Source organism: Botryllus schlosseri, chromosome 8 (genome assembly GCF_051294905.1).
Source record: "Botryllus schlosseri isolate E-star chromosome 8, Bs_hap1, whole genome shotgun sequence".
NCBI classification, from domain to species: Eukaryota; Metazoa; Chordata; class Ascidiacea; order Stolidobranchia; family Styelidae; genus Botryllus; species Botryllus schlosseri.
Window position 1 is genome coordinate 7,770,288 of NC_137243.1, and position 25,358 is coordinate 7,795,645.

Consider the following 25,358-nt stretch of genomic DNA (forward strand, 5'->3'; position numbering starts at 1 on the left):
AGTGAGAGACGCCCGGTGGAGATCCTTCTCCCACTTGATTTTCGAGAAATCGGCCTCGACCATCGCAATTGTGGGAGACATTGAGCCTAGGGGTTCAAAGGCGGATGGATGGCAAACTCCTCAATCTTCCAAGGCTTTGCACCTGACATGCGCTCGTCTATGATGCGCTTGAAATCCCTGATCCTCCACGAAGTTGCGTGCCTCATTGAACTTGACAGCCCAACACCTTCGACCAGAAAACCTTCTTGTGGCGGGTGTCGTTGTCGTTGTTCCAGCCCTCACCTTGGCACAGAATCCGAAGGTGTTTAACCATGCGCTGGAGCTCCTCCTGCTGCTCCACGATCAGAACGCCGAGTTCCTGAATCTTCGTGACGGTGGTGCACAGCTCTGTGATCATGTGGTCGAGAACGATAAGTTGGATCCACCACTGCAGCAAAGGCCGGACTTTCCTCGTCTATAACATAAAAGGAGTTTGGTACGGTCTCCAGTCAACCTAGAGTTCACCTTATGATAGGCTTACCATACGTCCTCTTTTAAGAGGATTTGTCCTCTTTTTTGACTTTTTTGAAAGTGTCCTAGGAGGACGCCCTTTGGTCCTCTTTTTTGAGATTTTGTCCTCTTTATTGAAAATTTAGGTCAGATTTAGATCAAATTGCGAGCGATATGCCGCAAATTATCCGAGAAGTGACGCTCCGGCGGGTATTTCGGAGGGAAAAGCGGTGATTTTAGCTCTGAGCGAAAAGAAGACCTTTTTTTTTAGTCAACCATCTGGCAATGTGGAGAGAATAACGTTATTTTGAGCTGTGAGCGAAAGTGATGACTTTTTTTTTTTAGTCAACCGATCACGAAGTGGGAAAAATTTACCGGTTTTTGAGAATTCTTCTCCAGTTTTGCATGTCTGAAATTTCTGAAAAAGTGTCCTCTTTTTACATTTCCAAAATATGGTAAGCCTACCTTATGACAACCAACGGGCGTCAACAAACTTAGGGCACGCACTTTCCATCTCCTGGATCAAGTTGTGTTGCCCTCTGAGGTAGCCAATCAGTCCCGTCATCGTGTGGACGAAGTGATTATGACAGAGCGGGTAGTGCTTGATTTCGCCGTTCCCTTTGCCTCACTCAAGCTGCCTGCCCGTCTTCTCTATGTGTCGCACTGTGCAACTTACAGCAGTACAAAGACGAAGAGGGCGGAAAGGCAAGGTCAGCAAAAACATGGAGTGGAATGAGTGTAGGTAGTTTTAGCGTTTCGGTGACCCCCTCCCTCACACGCATGCTGTTTCTGTATGTTTTTATGACTTTCCTGATTGTTTACATTGTTCTGACTCGTTTATTTCACTGAAAAACTTGAAAAAACATCATTCAGAAAAATGTTATTTTTGGATGTTTTCAAATCTTATTTTTCAAGAATCTCCAAAAATAAACAGGCCTGTCTTTCACCCTTGAGGGGGCCCAAGATCAACGTTTTTTTTTTTTTAATTTTTGGTGGGGGCGGGGCTCACGAAGTGCTGTTTCGGATGTGTTCTAGTCTCGACATTACAAATCTATATAGCTGGCGAATTTCACTGCTATATCGTTGCGTTCGTAGGCTGACGTTCCATAGATGTGGCTCGCTGGTGCACGAAGCCACTGGTGTGTTGTGTCACAATAATTCACGATAGAAGTTATTGTGAAGCTATGTTACGTCATACAACATACGATTATTTTACTTCCCTACTTGGTCCGCAGTACGCAGCAGGATATTTTTTGTAAACAGTGCCGTAGGTTAGAAACCTACTGCAATCTGGCAACCTTGCTTTGTTCTCACGTTGCTGCTAATTTGTTTGTTGGACGTTGGTCTGCAGTTACGCTAACTAGACCGTTAGGCACCTTGACGAGAACAGTATGGGAGCCCAACAGTCATCGACGGATTCAACTTGTGACATTTTGAAAAATGAAGATAGCGTGAGGACCGCTAACGTGTAAGATCAAGCAACGCAAAAGCATAATGTTATGGGTGCCACTAAATCACCGAGTGGGCGAAGTATATGTTACCTTCATTTCGGCACCACATTTTATCGTTTAGGAGCTTCTACAGGAAGCATTTTTCATATACTGCCGGTACTGCAGTGACGAACGGTATCCTACCGTAACTTAGGAAGTTACCGCACATAATATATGTAATATACGGTGCATCATCAATCAAAGCGTGTGCTTCCTGCTTACCGCCATTTAGATACCCCTAGTCAACTCGCTAACACACAATCAAATATCATCTTCCTCTGTTTTATAGAATTTGTAGGCTACTTTCCGTAGAGAAACAAATTTTCCAAGGTCGGACAAGATGCCAGTTGCCAGTATTATAAAAAAGCTGTGAATTGAATTAAATTTCAATGCCCATACGTCCCTACCTGCCAGAGTGGAATTGGTGGTAACGTCACGCAGAACTTTCTGTTTAATTACTTGATTATTATATGCAGAAAAGCTCTCATCACGCAGGATTTATTTCAAAAAATGAACCAAGATTCCTTAGGGGCCTACCTGCATAACTGCGCGTAATGATATGATTTTGATTATACCCGGCTTGTATCTCACATTGCTTCAAACCCGAAGAAAATGAATTCCAGCAATGGAAAGATTTGATGGTACGTCGGTACCTAAATGAAGAATACTGAATACCTAAATATTTCATAATCAAAGCATAAATTTCAAGTCAAGAATCAAACCAAGTAGCCTATAAGTCACTTATGATCTACCTTGGCATGCTAATCCAGCGTTGTAGCCAAGTTCCAAGGTTCCAAGTCACAAGCCAATTTGACTTTTATAGTTTTGATTCGGGTCAAGTCGAGTCATTTTCAATTCATCACCTAGTCATACCAAACTTTACGAGGATATAGTTTTCCAGCAAGTGCTGTGTCTAGCTAACCCTAACATTGATTCTTTAGTCCAGAGGTAGCAAATCTGCGGCAGTAGAAGGAAAATGATACGGCCGTCAACACTTAATTCGATTAGGGTGTGTTGGCGGCCGTCAATATGCAAATAGAACTAGAACGAATCGAGTCACTAATTAATGAGAGGTTTGAATTATTCTTGAAATTTTCTTCGCGCTATGTGCTGTTCAATGCGAGTTGATTTTCGATTTTAATATATATTGTCCTTTGTAATCTGAGCCCCACACAGTACATATGCGAACAGCAGAGGATGGTTCGCCCCATAAATAAATACCAATTTGTAATCGTGTTCTCCTCATCACGAGAGAAATTTGTTTCTGGTAGGCCTACGTTTGGCTGAATCCAATATCTTTCCACTATATACCTACAATCCTGATGGGAGGTAAAGAAATAACAGCACGCAACAAAGGGGACTAATAACAATTGGCCCACCCAAAGATGCAGCACAGCATTAATAACTTCCCTACATTTTCGGAGACACCCCCTGCGTCAACTCTACCGGTGAATCTGATCACATGGGCTGAGAAAGGATAAACATTTGATGGTAATATGTGAAACTATACTAATATTGATGACGAAATTCACTCATGGATATGAAAAAAATTTCCATTGAATAGTAGGCTATATTCATATTGAAATGAGCCCGAATATGTCCGGCTGACACTCATCAGGGGTAATCGTCAGCAACTAGTAGAGAATACAAAAGAACATCGTATATCAACAATCGTATCACGAAATATGACGTCACCAGCACGAAATGTCGAATACGAGAGCGTTCAATGTACTATTTTTAGATGATACACGAACTCTTTTTGTTGTCACTGCCTTGGTTGGTGTATTTCAATAATATGAGTCGACTAAAAATTGCGACTTGTGCTAAGACATTTGCACGATTGTAAGACTATCCGATTTCCACTTTCCAGTAATTCACATTGCCTCGCATCGTCTGACATAGACCGATCCATAAATCCTCAAATTTCTATTCGTGCACAATCAAGTAACGGAATGTCGCAACCGGTAAGCACAATATTATTATCTACTGTTAGAATTCAATGTTGATGAGAAATGCATTAATAACAGGATCATCTAGCTGAATGCAATGGAACATCCAACATGACGCAGAATCAAAACAATCCTGTAGAAGCGGTCATAAAACAACCAGAGACATTTCAAATACAAAGTCCGAACTCGAAGGTAAGTAATACACATCTTGTATGGTGCCGTAACATCATCAACCACTCTATTGAGAGCAAATTAACACAACTCAACGCAAAAAAGTCAGCAGCTACTACCGAACGAACAAACAAAGACGTCTTATTGGCTTGGCTATAGCAGTGGTTCTCAATCGGCGCTGTCGGTCCGTGACAAGTTTCCTGCCGGCCCGCCAAATATGTTAACATTTAGTATCTCAATTACAAAATGCAAGAATTTGGACGCATGTTTATTAATTGGAGAAATAAATCACCATATTTTATATTGCTTTAGAATTTTAGAACCTACGTTTATGCATTGTGTCATAACAGAAATTTCATTATTCTCTTTTGGCGAGCGTCACATGATGCAAGTGTTGTACGCGACTGTTTAAAAGTAGCCTACTTTTCGGACAAGTTATATACGCGAAAGCTACGAAGAATATTAAACAAACTCCGTTTAATTCCGGCAATGCAACGCGAACCTCAAAATTTCTAAGGTTCCCAAAGAGAGCGAACGTGAACCATGGCTGCCTGATCGTATAATAGAGGCTAACCAACATCAAAGTCGCATTTCGCAATCAAGTTACTATAGTCTTTAACAGGACTTTGCGAACTTCACCTTGCTTAAATTTTAATAGAGCCCCGTATTAACACCTAATATCAAAAAGGCAGCGTTAAATGAAGCTTCCAATATTATATTTCAGTTGCATAGAATTGTCATAATTAAATTTAGGGTTAATATGGGTTTTGGAAGGCTCGTTGGTCCGCAACATTTGCATTAGAATTTTACCGGTCACCGAGGACAAAAAAGGTCGAGAACCACTGGCCTATAGCCAATTATCCATCTACTGTGGACCGGTTAAATCTCCGCCGGTTTTGAAAAACAATTGGTTTTTGGCAGCAAGAGTGAGCTTAAGCTATCTCTTCGCCTCGATTATGCAGATTTCCAAGCCGGTGACGTCATAATTGGTGATGCTATCCGTGATATGCAATGTCTTTTCCAATTCTCTACTATAGTTACCGCCGATTACCCCTGACGAGAGTCAGTCGAAAATATTCGGGTTTATTTCAATGTGAATATATATTATAACAATCTAGACGAATTGCCATCCACCACCTCGCACCGGCGCTCTCCCAAAGACATTGCAAGAGGATCTGTCGTGGAAAGCGTACGGCAAATCGAAAGTGGCGCCATTGCCGTCCCAAACGCAAAAGGAAGCTTCCTCGAACACGGAAAATAGACATACCAATGAGGTTATTACTGTAAATGTCCGCATTCCCCGTTCTCTCTAATCGCCCGATTCGTGATAGATTGCGAAGGATCAGGACGATCCCCCTCCCGATGAACCCGAGGAAGATCCGTACCGAGTAAGAAAAATGAGTATCGACGTTGTAAATCCGAATGTCTTGAGCAATTTGGATAAAAAGCCAGCGACGAGCAGTATATCGGTGGAGGATAAGAGCCCTTTACGCACCAAACCACTTGATGCGTGTGATGAAGGGACCTCATCCGAAATGAAATGTGTGCAGTTGAGAGACGTCTTAGATGTCGAGCAACTGCCGGAAAGCGCGCTAGAACACAGCGCACGCATCCACGAGATTGATGCGTCGTTTTTGGAAGATAAAGAGATGAGAGTTTTGTGGATCATAGCTAGATTTCTCACCAAGCAGCGAGTTGCGTTTACCTTCATTAAAAAGTTTGTGAGTATACAACATCCTATTGTACCTTGAAAACCGTGTGTCTTGTGTCTTGAACAAGTATCTGTTTCGAAGCACGAACGCGGAATAGGACTCGACAAAGGCCAGTCGATGCTGTCGTACTTTCTGACGCAGTCTCTCGCAGCCTTGCCGAAGAACGCCGTAGAGATTCTATCCTCCGACGAAAACCGGGAATTTGATACGATTTGGATGCCGTACAAAGACTTGGCGGTGCCCGGGAAACTGGCGACTTATTTTAAAACAACCAAAACATACAGAAGACTGTTGCAAGCTCTCGTCAAAAAATACAGAGGTAGCGTGACACAAACACCTTTAGCGTAGCTCTGCGTTACGCCTCGTATCAATCACATACCGCTATCCGTTTTCAGTATGGGCCCACTTGATGAGCGTACAACAGGGGTGACCACATGAAATTTACGCACCATTGCGCGGGAAACTCGAATGTTGTTGACCTTTTTACAGTCATCCAATAGGAGTGAACCGGATTAGGTCACAATGAAAACAACACTACGAATCAAAATCGATAACAATCATGTCATGAAAACGCAGTATGCAATTGTCATGTCCGTCAATATGTTTCCAAGTTGATGAATGAATTCGGTCAATAATAATGTGTCATGCATTTGCGGGTCGCCAGTGTTTTCCACTGGGCTCATTTGGCCAGTACATAGGGTTACCATATTTTGGAAATCTTTAAAGAGGACACTTTTTCGAAATTTTCAAACTTGCAAAACCGGTGGAAAATCCTTAAAAAATGTTAAATTTTTCCCACCTCGAGGTCGGTTGACTAAAAAAAAGATAGACTTTCCGACTCAGCTCCCCAAATACCCGCCGGAGATTTACTTCGGTGCTGATTTACGGCATCTCAGTCGAATTTGGCCGTAACTTTGACCATAATTCTCAAAAAAGGGGACAAATCCTCTTAAAAGAGGACGTATGGTATGGCAACCCTACCAGTACAGGCTTATTGGACGCTTGGACATATATAAACACGGAGAAGATGGGTCAATCATATTGTGTAAAGGCTTCATTGCCGACGCTATTATTTCTTGATTGCAGACGCGAAGTCGGATGTTGGACAACACATTCTCTCGTAACTGCGAATATAGTTAGACTCAATTCTGTAAATAGGACGTATTTTTAACTTCCCGGATGGGTACCAATACTAAAAAGCAACAAATCGAGTAAAAATAAATCGCGCGGAGTGCTACGAAAAATATCAAGTCAAAGAAATCTGTCATGAAATATTATACTTTATGGTCTTATGCGAAGATGTACGAAATATGTTACTGCCCCCTATTTATGCCAATGCGTCGAAACTTATATTTTAGTCATCAACATCCAAATTTCGCGGTCAGACCAATCAAAATTTTAGTTGGCCTTGCAAGTTCACAATAAATTATAGTGAATTATAGTATTTTATTTTTGGATAGTATCACTAATTTCGAGAATTACCTCGCTGGCCATACAAAACCTTCTCGCGGGCCACGGGCTGACCGCCCCTGATATAGAATATCTTACAACTTACGACTATCGAAAATGTGAACCTGTACTAAGCAATCATAATAATTACAATTCTCACCGCTCAGAATATCGTTTGCAGATTTCCAGAATCAAGTTCATTATTTGGTATAATAGTAAGTAGGGATTGACAGTGGGCACAGTGATTGTAGCATTCGAATTAGTACTCGAATCTATTCGAGTACTGAAATTATTCTCTTTTTGCCACTGAAACTTCATTTATCAATGGCATTATACTTTCGATACTGTTTTCCACTGTGGTAGCCTCGAAACCGCGATTGGACATATCGTAGTATATACAAAACACATGGTACGAAAGTACTAACGTTACTGGAAATAACATATTTCTGACGTCACCATCAATCCGCAGCGTTGTCACAAAGTGCTATGAAATCGGTATGGTCGACAAAATACCAAGGTATCTTTAATGAGAACAGGCATTATACTGTATCGCATAAAAGGCTGGGTTGTAACCAAGTCACAAGGTCTCGAGTCACAAGTCAATTCTACTTTTATAGTTTTGACACGAGTCAAATCAAGTCATTTTCAATTCACCACCGCGTCAAGTCCAAGCCAGTCCTCAAACGTTCGAGTCCAAGCCAATGTGTTCCCTGCTCATTTTCGAGTTCAATCCTGGTTACCTCACTAGATTTACAACCCTACTGGGGGATGTTGAATTTCTCGCATTCACAATATACTAATTTTTCTCACGTCACCAAATTCATGACCCTATTTTACAAACGCCAGCACTGATAGACGAAATACCGATATGCGGTAGCTTAACATTCTTAGAAGTTACAGCAAAATGCCTGTCATGGCAGTCAGGGTCTCGAGTCTTGCGCAATGACTCGAGTCACTCAAGTACTCGATTTTTCCAAGCCTTATAATAGTAAATTGTGGCACGGGGCAACTGGACATATATAGCCTAAGTCGTTGATTCAATGCCAGTAATCATGTCCCTGGCAATGCTGCTTTTGTAGATCGATTATTGGCAAGACAAAACGCTCCCGCAAAACCAGCAGCGGAAAAAGTCAAAGTGGATCTTAGAGAGACGATGAGGGATTGTCGAGTTAGTGTCAAAATTGACGAGAAGCAGGTTTGATGTTCGATGATTGGTCATGGCACAAAATGTACGAATGGTGCAAATCCGCGAAAAGTACTGGTTTAAGCATTCAGACCGGCGTGGTATCGTGGAGATTCAGTCTCTGTCTACAACTCTACAAAGTCAGTAATTGAGTTCTGGTGGTCACTCTTAACAAAAAAGACTGTATTTCCACCCGTGTAACACCCCTGATATATGGGTGTGAATATACACCCGTGACACACGAAATTGTAACCTACACCTCAGACTTATACCGCGGTATAAATCGAGTGCAACATTTTAATCCAAATTATATGTGCACGTAGGACTTATGACCGCGATATAATTCTGAGTTAGGTCCTGTCTTCGACTCTTCGTGTAGCACCCTTTTTGGACCTTTGGGTGTGAATACACACTTTTTGCTGAGAATGTATGACATCAGACATAGTCGAATCGACGGCCAGTCCTCAATCTGATGTTAGCGACCGCTGTAATTATACGCAATTATTCACTGCTCTCGATGTCAGGGTCTCAAAGTGAAGGGCTTGAAGCAAAAGCTAGGCCAAAGCCGAGAGGACAGAAAAATGCCGCTGAATTTTCTCACAGGCGAAATCTTCACCGCAAAGGAAGGTAAGTATGTGGGAAGATAATGAAAAGGTGCTGGAAATCACATGACCCCCTATAGTCCATCTCGACATGTTAATGCTACTGTGTCAACTTTTCGAGTATCATTGTGTTATGACTAGGAGAGTTCAGCAACTAGAATATTTTCAGCTTTACCAAATTAAATTAGAATTATGGCTGCACAGTGTTTCCAAATTAGATTATAGAATCTCAGAGTTCATATTCTCATTAGCAAACGAAGTCCAAATGTATGTGTAGCAAGCTTGGCTCGTTTCACACCATACAGTTCTACTCTAGTACATTCAGGATAACCGGAAATTAGATTAGAATTAGATTTTCGGCATTTCGCTGTCATTAGTCTAATCATAGACATATCGGCCCGACCGATATCGATTAAACCGATAACGAGCACCGTGGCCAACCAAATTAAACGCGACGAATATTTTAGGACACGAAACTGTATCATCGTTTATCGATGAGTTGACAGCGTAAAGCAACCATGAAACTCGAGGTATACACCGTTTTGTATAGGTTTAAAGTTTCGATTCATCGAGTCTGCATCGTCTTTGAATGCCACTGTCGGCAGCCCTTTTGTGTGGAACTGCATTAAAAGCAACGAAGAGATGGTACGCTTCGAATCGGCACCCCTCTTTGAAAGAGAACCTCCGCCGGCCCCTTCTGCTAGCGGTGATTTCAAAAGCTGCAAGGTGTAATTTTTGAATTTTTGGAAGTGTAACGTGACGGTGTGATAATAAATGTGTTATGATACAGGAACGCATAGCATCGCCAGAAAGTCAATACGAGTGGACTTGGTCAGCTCGTTGCAAACATCGACTGAAAAGGGTCTTGTGCTTGGTGCGTTTTAACACGTTTTTCAGCAGCGAAAATTCAAGCCCGTCAGACGCCGATGTGGAAAGAAACGAAGTGAACAGGAAGTCAAAAAGTAATAGCAAAAACTACATTTTAACCGGAAAATTATTATTGAACCCTTCTCTTACTCCAGCCTATGCAAGTTGAGAGAAATTGCTGCTTTTCAAGGTTTGCTGTTTCACCAAACTTGTACAAACTATTGGATTTTCAAAATGCGCGACTAGAACCAGTACTACCCACATTTCAAAACTAACAACCTTTGAAAATCTGCAACTAACCAACTAAAACACACCTTATTACATTCAATTAGGAAGAAACTCATTAATTTTTATGTTATCGGAATCGGATCGGTATTCCAAAGGGTCGGGATTTCGATCCATCAAATTCCACACCAGGGTTGTAATGACTCGAGTCATGACTCGACTTGAGTCCGACTCTCGAGTCACGATTTTCTGAGTCGATTCATTTTCTCAAAATACGGAAGTGACTCGACTCGAGTCAGTCTGTGTATTGATTCGACTTTTTAAATTTAATTTAATTTTAAATTTATTGGGAAAACTTACCAAAAATACAAATTTTTCTATCAACCCCATGAAATTGTTGAGTTGTCTTCGAAGACGATGCAGAACAAATTTAGGTTTTTCGTTGATAATTCTCCGATTATCTTTGATCCGAGAATTATCAACGAAAAACTCAAATAACTCCGCTTCTACTTGGAATTGACTCAAATTTGTTTTGCATCGTCTTTTAATTTTACCTAATAAATTTAAAATTGTAATTGGATCTGCGGAGTCTTATACTTGTTAGAATTGAACCAAATGTGGTGTCCAGTGTTTTTTAGGGTAACCTGACAATTTAATCAGTCAATGGCTGGAATCCGGAAAAAAGTTATCTTTGAACAATGCGCATGACTCGAACCAAGTCATATGACTCGAGACTCACGGCCAAGAACGACATTTCATTGTAACTTCGAAGAATAGTATAGTAACCACACTATTGGGATTTCGTCTATTGTACTGGTACTTGAAAATGCGACCAGAAAATGCTAAAAGTGAGGAAAATTAGTATATTATAAATGCGAGCCATTCGATTTCACCTAACAGAGTTATGAAAAGTGGGTTTAACAAAACTTTAACTGGAAACTGAGCAGTTAACACAATGACTTGGACTCAGACTCGAGTCATCATACAATGACTCGGACTCGACCGTCTGCTCGCTGACTTGGACTTGAAAAGGACTCGACTTGACTCGAGTCAAAACCATAAAAGTGAGATTGACGTGTGACTCGGAGCCTTGTGACTTGGTTACAGCGCTGTTTCACACCCTGGTCGCTATTAGTATAGCGATGACTCTGTTGAGCTGGCAATGGCTGTATAAACATCACACGACAGTTGTTCAGCAACTAACTTGTTTCAAAATGGGCAACTTATAAAACTACTCATTTTTCCAAATCCACAACTACAACTATACTCGAAAAACAGCGCCACTTAACTAGATTGGTGGTTTGTACAAGTGCTTCACCGCCAAGTGTTTGCTGCCGAGACCGACATGCCATTTCTCAGTATGCATACAAAAGGCTCGAACACTCCACATCATTTTGCAGACAAACGAGGAAAAAGGAGTAAGGGTAACGCTGATATAACATCGGCGAACAAAATGATTCCCAATGCTCCAAATTGCCACTCTGGAAAGAGCGAATGGGAAATCCTTACTGATACGATGGCAGAACCGGACGTAACTGTAAGCGGACATGCGATCGTGGTTTTTCCGTTTGTCGAGAAGACGACCGGCTCGTTGATTCATTTCTGTGGTGAGAAAATACACTTTTATCGTGACTAATTAGCACATGGCTGTCAAGAATTGAAAGTATTAGACTTTGAAAATTGTTGATTGTTCCTAAACGATATTTAATTCTGTTACTTTCTTTGCAATGCTTGCTCATCTGCCTGTTCCGTAATGACGAGGTCGAATATTTGCATTGCGAATGACCATTTGCATCCTCGCACTTGTACAGTGTCGGCCGTAATATACAATGCTTACGCATAGATATCAATCCATATATACTTGCGTGATTACAAAATTTCGTTCAGGAGACTGCCCAAATGCTACGAATGTCATTCATAGATTCGGAAATATATGGACATGCGATTGTCACATGAAGAAAAAGAAGACCACAGCCAAGGGTAACTTTTAGTCTTGCGTGGTCCCAAGCTGTCTGTACACTCATGATCATTTGTGTCAGATCCGTGCGGATTTCACCCGGTTTCAAACGAGGAATGGCACTATCACGACTCGTTAGTCCTCAATCTACTGCTGCCGACTTCTGCGAATACCAGATATCACATCAAACACGACACCGAGACGATAATAAACGTTTTCTCGCAATACATGTTTGCGCTCCGCACGCATGCGTTTGAGAATCGAGATATGTTGTAAGTTATTTTTGTATGGTGTGGTACGTTTTCTTTTCATTTGAGTGATCCAGTTAGGTGAAATCGTCGTGTAACCCCGTAGGCGAATACACTACCGATGAAATTATGTCACCTGGCGTTATGATGTCGTCAGTATGTAAAAGCATAGTGCCCTATACGGTGTGGACACAAGCAAATCTCATGGTTCAGTGAAATTGGTCATCATCACACTTTCCATTTGGCTAAAGGCAATTTGACGGTTATTTTTGAGCGGCTTGCCGAGCGCCAAATTTGATAATACGGGTATCAATCGAAAGCTACCGCGATACATATTGCGAAAATATAAATTTCATTCTGCTCGTGGCCCTGGAACCCCCCAAAATCAGCCTCGTTGCATTGTAACGGAGTTTGGTATTGTGACGTAGCCATGCCGTCTGAGCAGCTCAGGAGCAAATGAATGCTCAATCGGTTGCGCAATAATAATAGCCAATACGCTGGCGGTTTGCTCTGCTCCTCACCTGCTCCCTGACGACATGGTTGCGTCACAATACCAAATTCCGTTACAATGCAACAGTCGAGGCTTATTTTGGGGGGGTTCCAGGACCACGAGTAGAATAAAATTTATATTTTCGCAATCAGTACCGCGGTAGCTTTCGATTGATACCCGTATTATCAAATTTCGCGCTCGGCAAGCCGCTCAAAAATTACCCTCAAATTGCCTTTTGACAAATGGAAAGTGTGACTTAGACCAATTTCACTGAGCCGTGAGATTTGCTTGTGTCCACACCTTATAGGACACCATGGTAAAGGCCAGAAATTTGGTGGCGTTATTTTAAAATCACTGGAAAGGCCAACCCAAGCCTGATCGGGTTAGGGTTCTGGTTTTACACTACACATTTATAGACTTTAGTTTTGCAATCAAAGTTGATTTTATAACTGATCTGGAAATCATTCTTAGCATCAAGAAATCTGACTACCAGCAGCACTTTCGAGATTACCAACTGATGTGCGAAAATATCATCCACTGCATCGTTCATTGCGAGGAGTGCGGCCCGGTGCAGCGTAAAATGAAGGCAGTGAATTACCTTTCTACGGCAAGATTACATTTTGATTCGGCCAAGAATAGTGCGATTGACATCGGAGTATTTCCATTATTTGTTGAGTGAGTAAACGTCTCGTTGTCTCGCGTTTTGGCATGTTCCCATCTTTTACAATTTTAGATTCTTGAATTTGCATGTTGTAACTTTACCAGACAAGTTGCAAGTGGTTGCAAAACCCAGCGAGTATTACACGGCATTGGAATTTTGTGACTTCCGCATGCCAGATAATGCCAACATGTCCGACGTGAAAGATATCAACCCTGTTGTGGAACCAGCATGTGTCGCGATATTGGAGACCATCGTTGGGAAGGACTTCCTCGAAAACGTTGACGATGAGCTGATTTACGGTGTGCTTTCCGGGTCCACGGTGGCGAAAGCTAGTTGGGACAAAATAGCTTTGGCTTCTCCGTTTCAATATAAATCGTCCAATACGAAACTTCGATTGTACGATGCAGTCAAACCGGTGATGTCTCCTCATCGCCCAACGGAAGATAGCCAACGGTTTTTGGATGAAAAAGTGCGGAAGATATGCGAAAACGCATTCGGCAAGTTTGTTTCGGAGCTCGGCGACAAGAACAACGAAGATGTTGACAACGTATCGCTTGATAGCAAGATAGAGCCAAGCTGGAAGGATCTGCATTACCTTATATCGTCTTTAATGGAGAGATACGAAGAGAGCGATTCATCCGATGAAGATACTGAATCGGGTATGATTTTATAATTACATGCACAAGATTCATATGCAGCACTGTTGATACAATTGTCAATATTTGTGATTATGCTGGATTCCATTCGAAGAATTTTCATTCTAGCTGTTCAATTAACCAATCAATCTATAATTAACAATTTCATCATTTCAATACACCACCAGACTGCGATACATTTAAAAGATAGGAAGGTGTCGAAACGACTTGGAATAGCGGGTTCGAGTCCGACCGAGGTCGACTTCAGAATTCCGATACCTAAGTGTTGGAGGTTTACCTAGGCTCCTCCTCGCCACCACATCCACGTAAGCAGTGTCTTACAAAAAGCCTAGAGGTGGGCCGTGCTATAAGTCGGCAGTTACGGAAAATAATGCACAATATCGGCCTGGTGTAAATGACCATAATAGTCGCCAAACACCATGAATACCACAAACAAACAAAAAAACTTGGAATAGCCTAGTTTTTGAAATCAGACATCCACCTGACCTCGGCTGCAGCCAGTAAATGATTTCACGTACAGAAATAAACAGTGAACGAGTCCTATTTGAGCTATTAAGTATCAATTTATGACTGAATCATTATAAAATTTGAAGTATTAAACACTGGATTCTGGGTAAAATCAGCGAGCGATAATAATGGAAGAACGAGCAATAAAGAATACACACGAATACCCAGTATTTGAAATAGTCAAACAATGACAGATCGTTTTTAAGATCTCTGAAGCACTGATAGTGTAACTCTAGCCACCCCACAACGTGAACACACCAGAATTGCTTCAGTTGATAGCTTTTATCAACAAGATAGCTGTGCATGAAACTCCATCAGTCACTACCACAGTGGTTCCCAACCGGGGGGAATTTTGAAATTTTTAGGGGGGAGTCTGGCTTAAATTTTTCAGGGGGAATCTCGTTTTGGCATTGTATCGGAAGATATACTGGGTGCACAAGGTTTTTAGATTTTTATGGTATAGAGCTGTTAAGTAGAAATTAGTTCTAAAGTATTGTATGTTTCTTTGGCGGATTTCAAGCTAGGTGTATGTTTAAATGCCTTCCGTAGATATTACACCCCCCGATAAAGTGAGGCTCACGAGACGATTTCGTTGGGCCCGCGACAGCCTCTCGACCAAATTGCTACTAAGCAGGAAAACGTCAAGCCGAATTCAGCAAAAAGGCCGCTTTAACTTTTTAAGCCAACATATGAGCTAACGTGAAAAACATACCAAATTCATCTATTCAACTCAAGTCCATAGCAAGCGGACTTGATGATTTATTTTTCGTCAGCGGCTACCCGACCGGTCAAATTTAACTGTACTTCACGAAAGTTTAGTGCGGTCCGCATTCGACATAGCTCGGACAGATCTGAATATGTTTGGCCAATAATTACCCAATCAACAAATGGTTGCGCGTTGAAAAGCACATTTTTTTAGTAACAGGCAACTTTTTCATAGGGGGAATTTTAGCTCAAATATCGGCTAAGGGGGGCATGAGACGAAAAAGGTTGGGAACCACTGCACTAACAGGTAGCACATGACGATAGATGCTCGTCGAATGACAGTCACGGTACGTCAAGTGATGGCTGGCATGCAATAATACTAGATACGAATTCACAACTATATTAGGCCTATACTCCGCTTGTAATTTAGTCCTTCATGTCAGCTTACTCCATTTTCCCCCACTCTATAATTACGATCACCACATTTACTACCGTCTATAGCCAAATACCGCAATGCCAAAAAATAGTTTGATAGAATCAATTTCATTCCTTGCACATCTTTAAGTTGAGGAGGACGACGACGACAGCAGCAGCGATGAATACGAAGAAGAGGAAGAAGTAATTGACACTCCAAAACCGACTGATGCAGGAAAGGAAAATGAAACGGCAGGTTCAGAGAGTAGTGAAGAAGATTCGAACTCGACCAGCCCTGCGCCAAAGTCGCCACCTTCCAACGCCGGAAAGCCAGTTGATGGAGACGCGACAAAACCTCGAGAAAAGCGTAAAAAATCCACGAAGGATCACATGTCGCCCGCAAAGCGTCAGCAACGTCAAGTGCAGAGGTTGCGCGAGAAATGGGAGAGAAAGCACAAGTCTGGCATCGAGGGTGATGCAAATTGAGCTTGTTGATTTTCAACCTGATTTGGTATAGCCTACCTGTATCAACGTGACATTTCGACTAAAATGGTATGTGATGGGGCGAATTGGGTTTGTCTGCATCTGCTAAAACGCCCGAACTCTAGTTACTATAGGTCAAATAATACGGTTTCAGATTCAACACATTGTTAATATATTGCGAAAATTACATCTCATACGATACTTCGCCAGTATTGATAGCATCGTCATGCATTTACCTGTTGTTCTAGTTGTTTCGTATTTTTTTCAATTACAATATTTATCAAATGCATTCATATTAAACATATGTATATTTCTCCAAATGGATACCGTTGCTATTTTACCTTGCCACATCCTTATGTACAATACGTGTATATTTTGTACGTACGCTGTACTTATAACAATTCTTACCAATTTTGTTACTAGGCCTATAAGAGGCCTATATGTTGTCGCTGTGGAATCAAAGTAGCCTTATATCCATTTTACAGATTTTAAGAAAATTAAATTTTAACAAGTTTTCATTGCCTTTCGGCCTTATTTTGGCCATAATTAACTTGAAACAATGTGATAATCTGATAGACATAAACATGGCCACGATATGGCCGAAAAAATGAAAATTTGAGATTAAGCTAATTTTGTTCGACGTGATTTTCTATGAATTTGTGAATGTACATAAGCTACTTTGATTCTACCGCGACGATGTAATTATTCATACATATTTATACATACTTATACATTCGCATGATATACTGAATACCTGCATTACAATATAATATACGTTTCAAACATTCATCCGCTATATCCCTTTTTGCCGTGGCCACTAAGTTGGAATCGAAATATGACATCAGCTCTCACCTCTACAAGCTCCAGCTCAAAATTTGGTAAGCAATCTGGTATAGCTATTCAGTTGAATGTGAAATGGATTCCTAACCTAACCACATAATTTTCTAACTACAGGTGGTGACCGGATATCTGCTAACACATTATCGCCAGCATAGGCTACATTGATGTTTTGCAAAATCTCATTCCCAGCACCTCCCTTCTTCTGCGGCGGTATGCATAAATTGCATATTTTGACTTATGCTCAATTCAGCGAGAATGTGTTATTCGTATGCGATCACAAAGAAAATATGCCACTTCTTCAACACATAAAAGTTAAGTTTTCGTGTTTTTTGGAACATACCGATTTCTTTGGACTTTTTGGTACAATGCTGCATGCGGATTGGATCATGCCTCTTCATGGAAATCTCAGTCCAAGTTGCATAGATTTGTATAGCATGTTTTGGATGCTGTGATACGGCCAATTGAGGCTTTCGGGTTGGGAAAGAGTATCGCGCAACTGCAATTATCGTTGAAAATATTACTCTTGGCGGAAAGGGTTTATGATTTCAATATTCGAGAAAATCTTCTCACACTACTGGACAGGGGACACAAATCATCACAATAATACTCGAGTCCTTTTTCCCTTGTGCCCAAGGGACCGCTGACCAAGAAAAACTGACGCACGCTATATTAACGTTCAATTTGCAAATGATGGTCGCCTCGCGTATGCACTAATTTCGCATCAGCAGCTACCATCGGGCGTCACAAACGCGGGCCCCATGTAGCCCGGGAGGACCAGATGAGTAGCCCGCGAGTCTGTTCTAAAAATAAATCGAATAGCAGCATTTACCGATATACTATTCGTCAGATTATTCCAGGGTTATAATGACTGGAGTCATGACTCTAACCAAGTCATGTGTCTCGTGACCCAGACGGCCAAGACCGACATTTCATTGTAATTTCAAATAACAGTAAAGTAACCACTCTATTAGGATTTCGTCGATTGGTACTGGTACATTGAAAATGCGACCAGAAACTGTTAAAAGTGATGAAAATTAGTATAGCCTATTATGAATGCCAACCATTCGATATCACCAGGCCGTGTTATTTTTGGCATTTCTGGAGCCAGATGCCAAAACTGCCATAAATAAAAATTTGAAAATGCCAAAAATAACACGGCCTGCCAAATAGTGTATTTCGTTCATGGTGTTGTGTTAACAGGACCGCGTTACAAGCGAGAAGAGCGTTTGTGAATAGCAGGTTTCTTAATCTGGGTCCAGCCCACCCATTAGGGGTGAAAGCATAGTGTCCTACATGGTGTGGGCACAGCGAGATTGAACGGCTGACTGCATTTGGTTTACGTCATACTTTCCATTTGTCCAAAGGCAATTTTACGACCATTTTTGACAGGCTTGTCGAGCGCTAAATTTGATAAAACGGGTATCAATGAGAAGCTGCCGCGGTACTGATTATTAAAATATAAACTATATTCTGCTCATGGAACTGGAACCCCAAAATCAACCACGGATTTTGCATTGTGATCGAGTTGAACATTGTGAAGCAACAAACTGTCTGGCTATTTCTGAGCTGCATAGTCTCGTTTTGCCAGACAGTCTTGTTGCGTAAATGTTCTTAAACAAGCTAACCTTCCCAGGACTCTTCCATGCGAGTTGGTAATATTAAAGCCACCTGAAGTGACAAAAGTCCCCCGAAGATATATTGGTAGACTGAAGGAGAAATGATAGTCGGGCTACTAAATAGAATGTGTTGAGAGACAACACAGGAAACTCCTGGAAAAGGATCGGAAAGAAATTCTTTCCGCGATGAGATCGATGGCACTGGCGAAGTGATCGCTTTTCATGATGCATGGATGCCGGTTCGGCCCTCCAAAGATTTTGAAGCTCTGAAAACCTTTTGTGGATGACTGGCAACATTCTTTACTTCAACGGGTACCGTTGAAGCCGATATTTCCCAGATTCGCTGGGCGAGAAATGAATTTAGGAGAAACTTAGCTGACCTGAGTTTGGAAGCACTGTTACAGTGCAAATGATTTCAGTCTATTCAACCGCTGTAACAATCAGCTGTTGAGCGTGTTTGTTAGGCTTTTCTTTCTTTTTTTGCTTATAGGCATCGATTCCGATGGATACTGCATATTCTGTAGTTTCGTTTGATATTATCAACCCATGAAATCGTTAGGTTTTTTCTTCTTATTGTTTGTTGGCACTGATTATACGCGGATGCTGCACGTTTTGTGGTGTCTTTTGACAAACTAGCCCAAATAAAGCGTTTTTGTGACTAATTCGAGTCTTAAACTATCTATTTAGAGGACGATGCCAAAACTGCCAAAAATAAAAATCGAAAAATGCCAAAAATAAGTTATTTTTGGCAGTTTTGGCATATGCCAAAAATAACACGGCCTGGATATCACTGAACAGAGTTGTAAAAGTGGGTTTAACAAGACTTTATAACTGGAAACTGAGCAGACAGCACGATGACTTGACTCGGTGGTGAATTGAAAATGACTCGACTTGACTCGAGTCAAAACTGTAAAAGTGAGATTTACTTGTGACTCGGAGCTTTGTGACCTGGATAGGTTACAACCCTGGATTATTCAGTCTGGTAGACGAGCACAGAGCGGGAGTGAATGGTAGCCCGTCGCTTCAATCAGTAGGCCTACCCGAGAGTATAGCTCTTGGTTGTAAAAGGTTATAGTGACCCCTGGGCCCTGAATCATACCATGATAAAAAGTTGATCCCGTGGACTCAGTGAAAGTTGGGCTACAACTTACAAACATTATTTGCTATTCTACTACTACTACGCTGCTATACTGCTACCACTATCGACAGCTAGCCTTATGCAAAAACTATGTCACTATCGAATGTAAATGCTAACATTCGACAATGTAACGAAGTCGAACGGCATGATGCATGTCATTTTGTCAACTACGAGAGGGAGACATATCACGGTAATCCTAGCAAAGTCACACAACCAGCTAACTGTTTCAGTATGTTTCAGTTTCAATATGTCGCTGCAGTATATATATAGATTCATTTGTATTAAATTGCTACTTCAGAAGAATATTTTCACCACCGAACAATCGTTTATATGAGCTGTACGTCAAACGCTCAATGCATTGTTCTGAACTAGTCTGGCAATAGAGATTCTTCAATAAACCCCCACAGAATGTTATGACACCCAGAGATTCTTCCATGATTCAACCGCTTCAAGCTATATAATTTATATTCGTACACGAAATAATTTTTGGCCGCCTTCGAGCTTCCCCCCTCCCCCCCCCCCAGTTGAGTGGTTTGGGGTGCGGCATTTACGGTCCTGCAAGTTATATACGTAAGGTAAATCTCGATCGTTAAATTTCGACAGTACAATTAAAACGCCGGAACAACGGCGACCTGCGCGACGTAGGGGAGGAGGAGCACGGATAAGACTCGAACTGTGGTCTATTGCGTCGACTCGTCCGTTCAAGGTTCAAGACGCGCAATGCAACGAGCAACTATAGAACGACCTTGCGCGGCCAATATATGCTACATCCACTTCGGCCTACTGTTGTATCACAGTGTCCTCGTATTCCTTGTAGGACACTATGGTTATATGATATAAGGCTGTGATATTCAGGTCGAAATACAAGCAATTTCTACTAAATGAATACTAGTCCGTTCTCAGGATTACCGGACCACGACCTGACCTATCGATCTCGCCTTCCATGACATATCACGTCATTTTTGTCGCTTGCTTTTTATATTACTTTCTTTTACATTTTATTCGGTGCTTCTTGGAGGTACAGACCTTCAATGTACAATTGAATAGTATTTTCATATGGAAATGAATCCGAATATTTACGGCTGACACTCGTCAGGGGAAACCGTCAGCCAGTGTTGCCAAGTCCGGATGGAAGAAAATCGCTAAAACTGGTGTCAAAAATCGCTAGATGTCGCTAAATATTGAGAAAAAAGCGCTAAAAAATAGCGCTAAATCCGCAGTAATTGCTAAAGGTGTTGTAGGACGCCCTGCGCCCTCTCACGGTTCATACACTTTGTAAGATACAACATCATTATGGTACATCGGCCATATCTGTATATCACGTGACTTATATCTTTCTTCTCGCTACCACGTGACTTACCATTTATCAGCTCGTGCATTTCAATTACAAAACGAGACTCATATGCGATATCCTACTGTATATATTCCATGCATATTCGACCAATATATCTATCTGAGGCAATACTGTCGTTGCATTCACGTTGGAGTTGTCAGATCCAGGACTAACGCAGGGACGTGCGTCTACTACTAAAGAGCTAAGTATATCTACCCAGCCACACATTACGTGGGACTCAGGTTACAACTCTAGCAGGTTATCAGACGACGTCACTTCTTCTACATGGTGCAAACTCGTGAGATGATTTCAGCTTCAACGAAGGACGAATCGCCTCCTACACAATTTGACTTACAACTGCTGTATGGAGCCATCCAGGACTTTTCCAGACTTGCACGGTAAATCCGTTTATTTGACTTCGAATTTCGGGAATGCATTTTGCAGTGAGAATGATTTATCTCACTTGGCTTTATCGGCTAGCAGCAAATTTCCTCGTTATTGCTCGATTCGTGCTTTCTATATAATTAAATTAGTTGTTTGTGCTCCTATATTCAATGCTATAACATTCAGAGAACCAGATTTGAGTGATACTCTGACACTAACAAAACGTTTTTCATCGGTTTCGTTTTTATATTACGGCCTTAAAAACTATTATTTGAATCTTAGCGTCTGGCTTTCTAACGAAATTATCACATACATTATGCGTCGGGAATTTCACTGTTGGCCGCCCGATAAAATCGCTTCTCTACCCCGCGAAATCTAATAATAACCACCGATCCACTATTCAATATTTTTATATAGAACTTCACTTTCGCACGATTAGCCTACCTGACTCGTTTACCAAACCATTTGCTTACAGTCGTTTAATTGTTCAACAACTCCATTTCGATTTTTATTATAAATTTTGCGGTTTTCCTACCCTCATATTACCGCGTAAATCACTACCAATCACCGTGGTTATTCACCAATCTATTTTTGTTCGTTTTGTTATATTCACGGCATTTCCGTGGAACATAACTACCAATCCCATTATGTTAAATTCGGAATATTTCTTTAAACCTAATTCATACATTAATTTTTGTGATTTCATATGTCATTCATGCGACATTGACTTTTGCGCGTATTTGAGCGCTGTCTTTTTTTACCTACCGTAACTATACCGTCAATGTGTCTTCGATAAAAATATTGACGCGGCTTTTCGCCCGACTATAGCATAACATTTCACCGGGAGTCTATATGATAATTCCGCGGCAAAATCGAATCTTTTTAACCGACAGCTTCTATCTCGGCTATGAACTATTAAGATATACCAGTAGCACTGGGAATTGGGATTTTATAATTAACTTTATTTTTCATAACGTCTCTTCATCTTATCTAATTACGCGTATTCGCATAGCCTCGCTTTTGCTACAATTTCTCATAATGGTTATTTGATTTTAATCACATATTTGCGTAACTTAAAACTCAGCCTTATGCTGGAATTTGTGAACATGGAATTAATTTCCCAATTTTTTTTAAACATTGACTTCCTTACTTTCTTTATACTAGGTCTTTGACATATTCGCTTACTTCTAATTACCAATACTTAAATAAGGCCTCTTTACCACGGTGACAAATTGTCATTTTTCATCGTAATTACGTCCTTAATACCTACCTGCGATAATGTCATCTTGACATACTCAGATTTTACAACCTAGTTACATGCGATTAACGATACATTTATTTTACCCGCAATGCCATTTAGACGCAATATTATCTAAACATCCCGTGATATATTTTGGCCACGGACATTTCCCATTCATATATGCTACTCCGACCTAGGAAATCAAGAGTGGTTTCGGTGGTGTTGCGATCCAAGGCACGATTTCGACCCGGGGGTATCCGAGTCTTCTCAAAGCGTCGGCCACGGGATTGCATACGCCGGCCCGGAACTTCCGCCCTGATCAAGCGGTTGTGCGGGGTCAGTGTTGTAATTAAACTCGTGTGTCTACAGCGCTCAGACTCGCGATATTTACGAAATCTGATGCTGACGTTCGCATCGCAATCTGAGTCATTTCTTCGATCAACTAGGAAGTCCGTACTTACAAAAGCGTTACAGTCCATGTATATGATATATATACTTTTAATGTGAAGCACGATTCTTACTTACGCATTTGTGCATTCCTGTCGCGGCGTGTTTAACGGCACACGTCAATTTATTTCCGGAAACCTTTTTATATCTGGATAGCATATGGCGCGCAGATTCAGCGATATGTCTGGATTTGTGGTATACCATGCGGTGTACATATCGCTAAGGACTTTTTTTAACATGACTGCGTGTTCGCAGCACTAAATTCGTACATGCCATTAGGCTACCTAACAATACACACATTTGTCATGATTTCGGCTATTGTTATTACTTCTCTTTACATTTTTACACCCTACTTTCACGATGTTACTTCGTTATATAATTAAATGACGAATTCCCCGCGTTACGCTAAAATTGCATTCATCTTTACAAGTTAATATTCCATTTGTATATACTTTTGAGCTGATCAATACACCCGGCTAACCCGACATAATTCCCATTCACTTCGAGATTCCGTAAACTTTTATTAATTTCTACTTGAAAGCTCAAATTACTCACAAGGCTTATATAACCGCCTTGCGTCGCTCCGGCACGTATGGAATCGATTCAATACTTAGTACCTACCTACGCTTACATTATAGCGTATACTCCCTATCTTATCATCCCTATCGGTGCAGATTTTCATCACTTCATATCTGGTCCGCTGAAATACAATGTGTTTATTGTATTTACCTTCTTTTTCAATTTGTCATTAGGCTACTTTTATTGCTATTATTATTTTCCTACTTTGTGAAATAGCCTTTTTGCTGCCGATATTGCTTTCGCATCCCAGATTCGTCGTCGTCTGCCAACGGGTCTATCGCGAACCGCAGAAATGCTCACTACTGCACAACATTCCTCCGCTCTCCGATTCCGGCCTATGTCGACATTTCGAGACATACAAGTTCAACATGGCTTTGGTAACACCACGTATTATACGCATTTTAAAGCCGACTTCAACAGTCGTGAAGAATATTCGCACAACAGGCGATGCGCGTTTTAACCTTGGCGGAGTGAACTAATTGGATCTAAATACAATCCTTAATGAGCAATGAGCATTGACTGTTAATTATTCCAGGCAGGTTCGCGGCCCACGGTGCATGGCTTAACTGTATATAAATAATTATTCGGTCTTCCGAAAGACTGATGGACTGTTCACTTTTCAAACGCGGCTAATTTCGTAATCCCTATAGACGCGATTATGATTCATGTACTTTTATCTATCTCTCCCATGCGGACTTATTAGCATTTTAAAATTCATTCGTATAGGCTACCCATTAGCGAATGCGTCAATACGACTGTTCTTGCCGAAAATATATACGGCTCGCATAATTTCGGGCCCCGGTCTTTGTGACTATTTCAATGGTCGTTAATCTTAATGGTTCAGGAAATTTCCCACAAAAATCTCGCCATTTTAAGCGGTTCGACTTCCAGACCACCTTTTCAATAATTTTCTCCTTTCAACTCCATTGACTCATAAAAGCAGTCTCTGGTCGCTAGAAAACCCAGACATCAGTTTCCTACTTTCGTTACTTCCTATCTTCTAATACCTCGTGTTTCGATTAATTTGAAAAGTAGTTTTGACTTTAATATGCTCCCAAACCATAAACTGGATTCCACTTATAGGATTTTGCCTTTACAAATAACATACACTCATTTTCGAGCTACCACCAATTCGTTCTAGCGTATGACGCATTCGCCAGACCCAATGTCAATTCCTTTGTGTACATATTTTTTTTCTTTCTTTTCTTTCGTATTGTTCTTTTAATAAAACACAAAAATTGCCTCAGATATAACCAATTCGCCATTTTGACTATATCTAATCTAGCCTTAACGTGTTATCAATACACTATGCGGTTTCATTGCTATCATGTTGTATAAATAGTGCAGCCATACAATATCGCATTTAAATTGACGTTATCGCCTTTCTACCAATACTTTATTAACTGCATACTTCAACCTTACCACGTTAACCATACCCTATGTTTTTTATGTTCCAATTACTATGTTTCGTAATCGTACTGCTATTCAATTCATGTAGTAAATGTCATTTTGTTTTGTCGCTA

The 25,358-nt window shown here is 41.0% G+C and overlaps 1 protein-coding gene across 3 annotated transcripts; it reads left to right on the top strand.

Moving 5' to 3' along the window:
- Positions 1–616: 616 nt before the first annotated feature.
- On the top strand, positions 617–17,050 carry LOC145444081 (uncharacterized). 3 transcript variants are annotated; one of them, XM_080322001.1, is made up of 16 exons: positions 617–1,227; positions 3,850–3,943; positions 4,007–4,120; positions 5,218–5,373; positions 5,431–5,820; positions 5,893–6,130; positions 8,340–8,455; positions 8,968–9,070; positions 9,596–9,771; positions 9,836–10,007; positions 11,538–11,744; positions 12,025–12,117; positions 12,177–12,366; positions 13,304–13,507; positions 13,566–14,152; positions 15,927–17,050. In XM_080322001.1, exons 2-16 carry the CDS (start codon positions 3,932–3,934, stop codon positions 16,259–16,261), a joined length of 3,093 nt encoding a protein of 1,030 aa, XP_080178127.1. In that variant the 5' UTR covers positions 617–1,227; positions 3,850–3,931; the 3' UTR covers positions 16,262–17,050. The 3 variants fall into 3 exon arrangements, with proteins under 3 accessions (XP_080178127.1, XP_080178126.1, XP_080178125.1); XM_080322000.1 differs by lacking the exon at positions 617–1,227 and adding an exon at positions 1,458–1,957 and having other exon boundaries at positions 8,340–8,428; XM_080321999.1 differs by lacking the exon at positions 617–1,227 and adding an exon at positions 1,459–1,957.
- Positions 17,051–25,358: the final 8,308 nt, after the last annotated feature.

Coding starts and splice junctions, on each gene's coding strand:
- LOC145444081 (XM_080321999.1), top strand. CDS start 1,881: ATGGGAGCCCAACAGTCATCGACGGATTCAACTTGTGACATTTTGAAA. Junction 5,374..5,430: donor AAAATAGACATACCAATGAG/GTTATTACTGTA, acceptor GATTCGTGATAG/ATTGCGAAGGATCAGGACGA. Junction 12,367..13,303: donor TTTGAGAATCGAGATATGTT/GTAAGTTATTTT, acceptor AATCATTCTTAG/CATCAAGAAATCTGACTACC.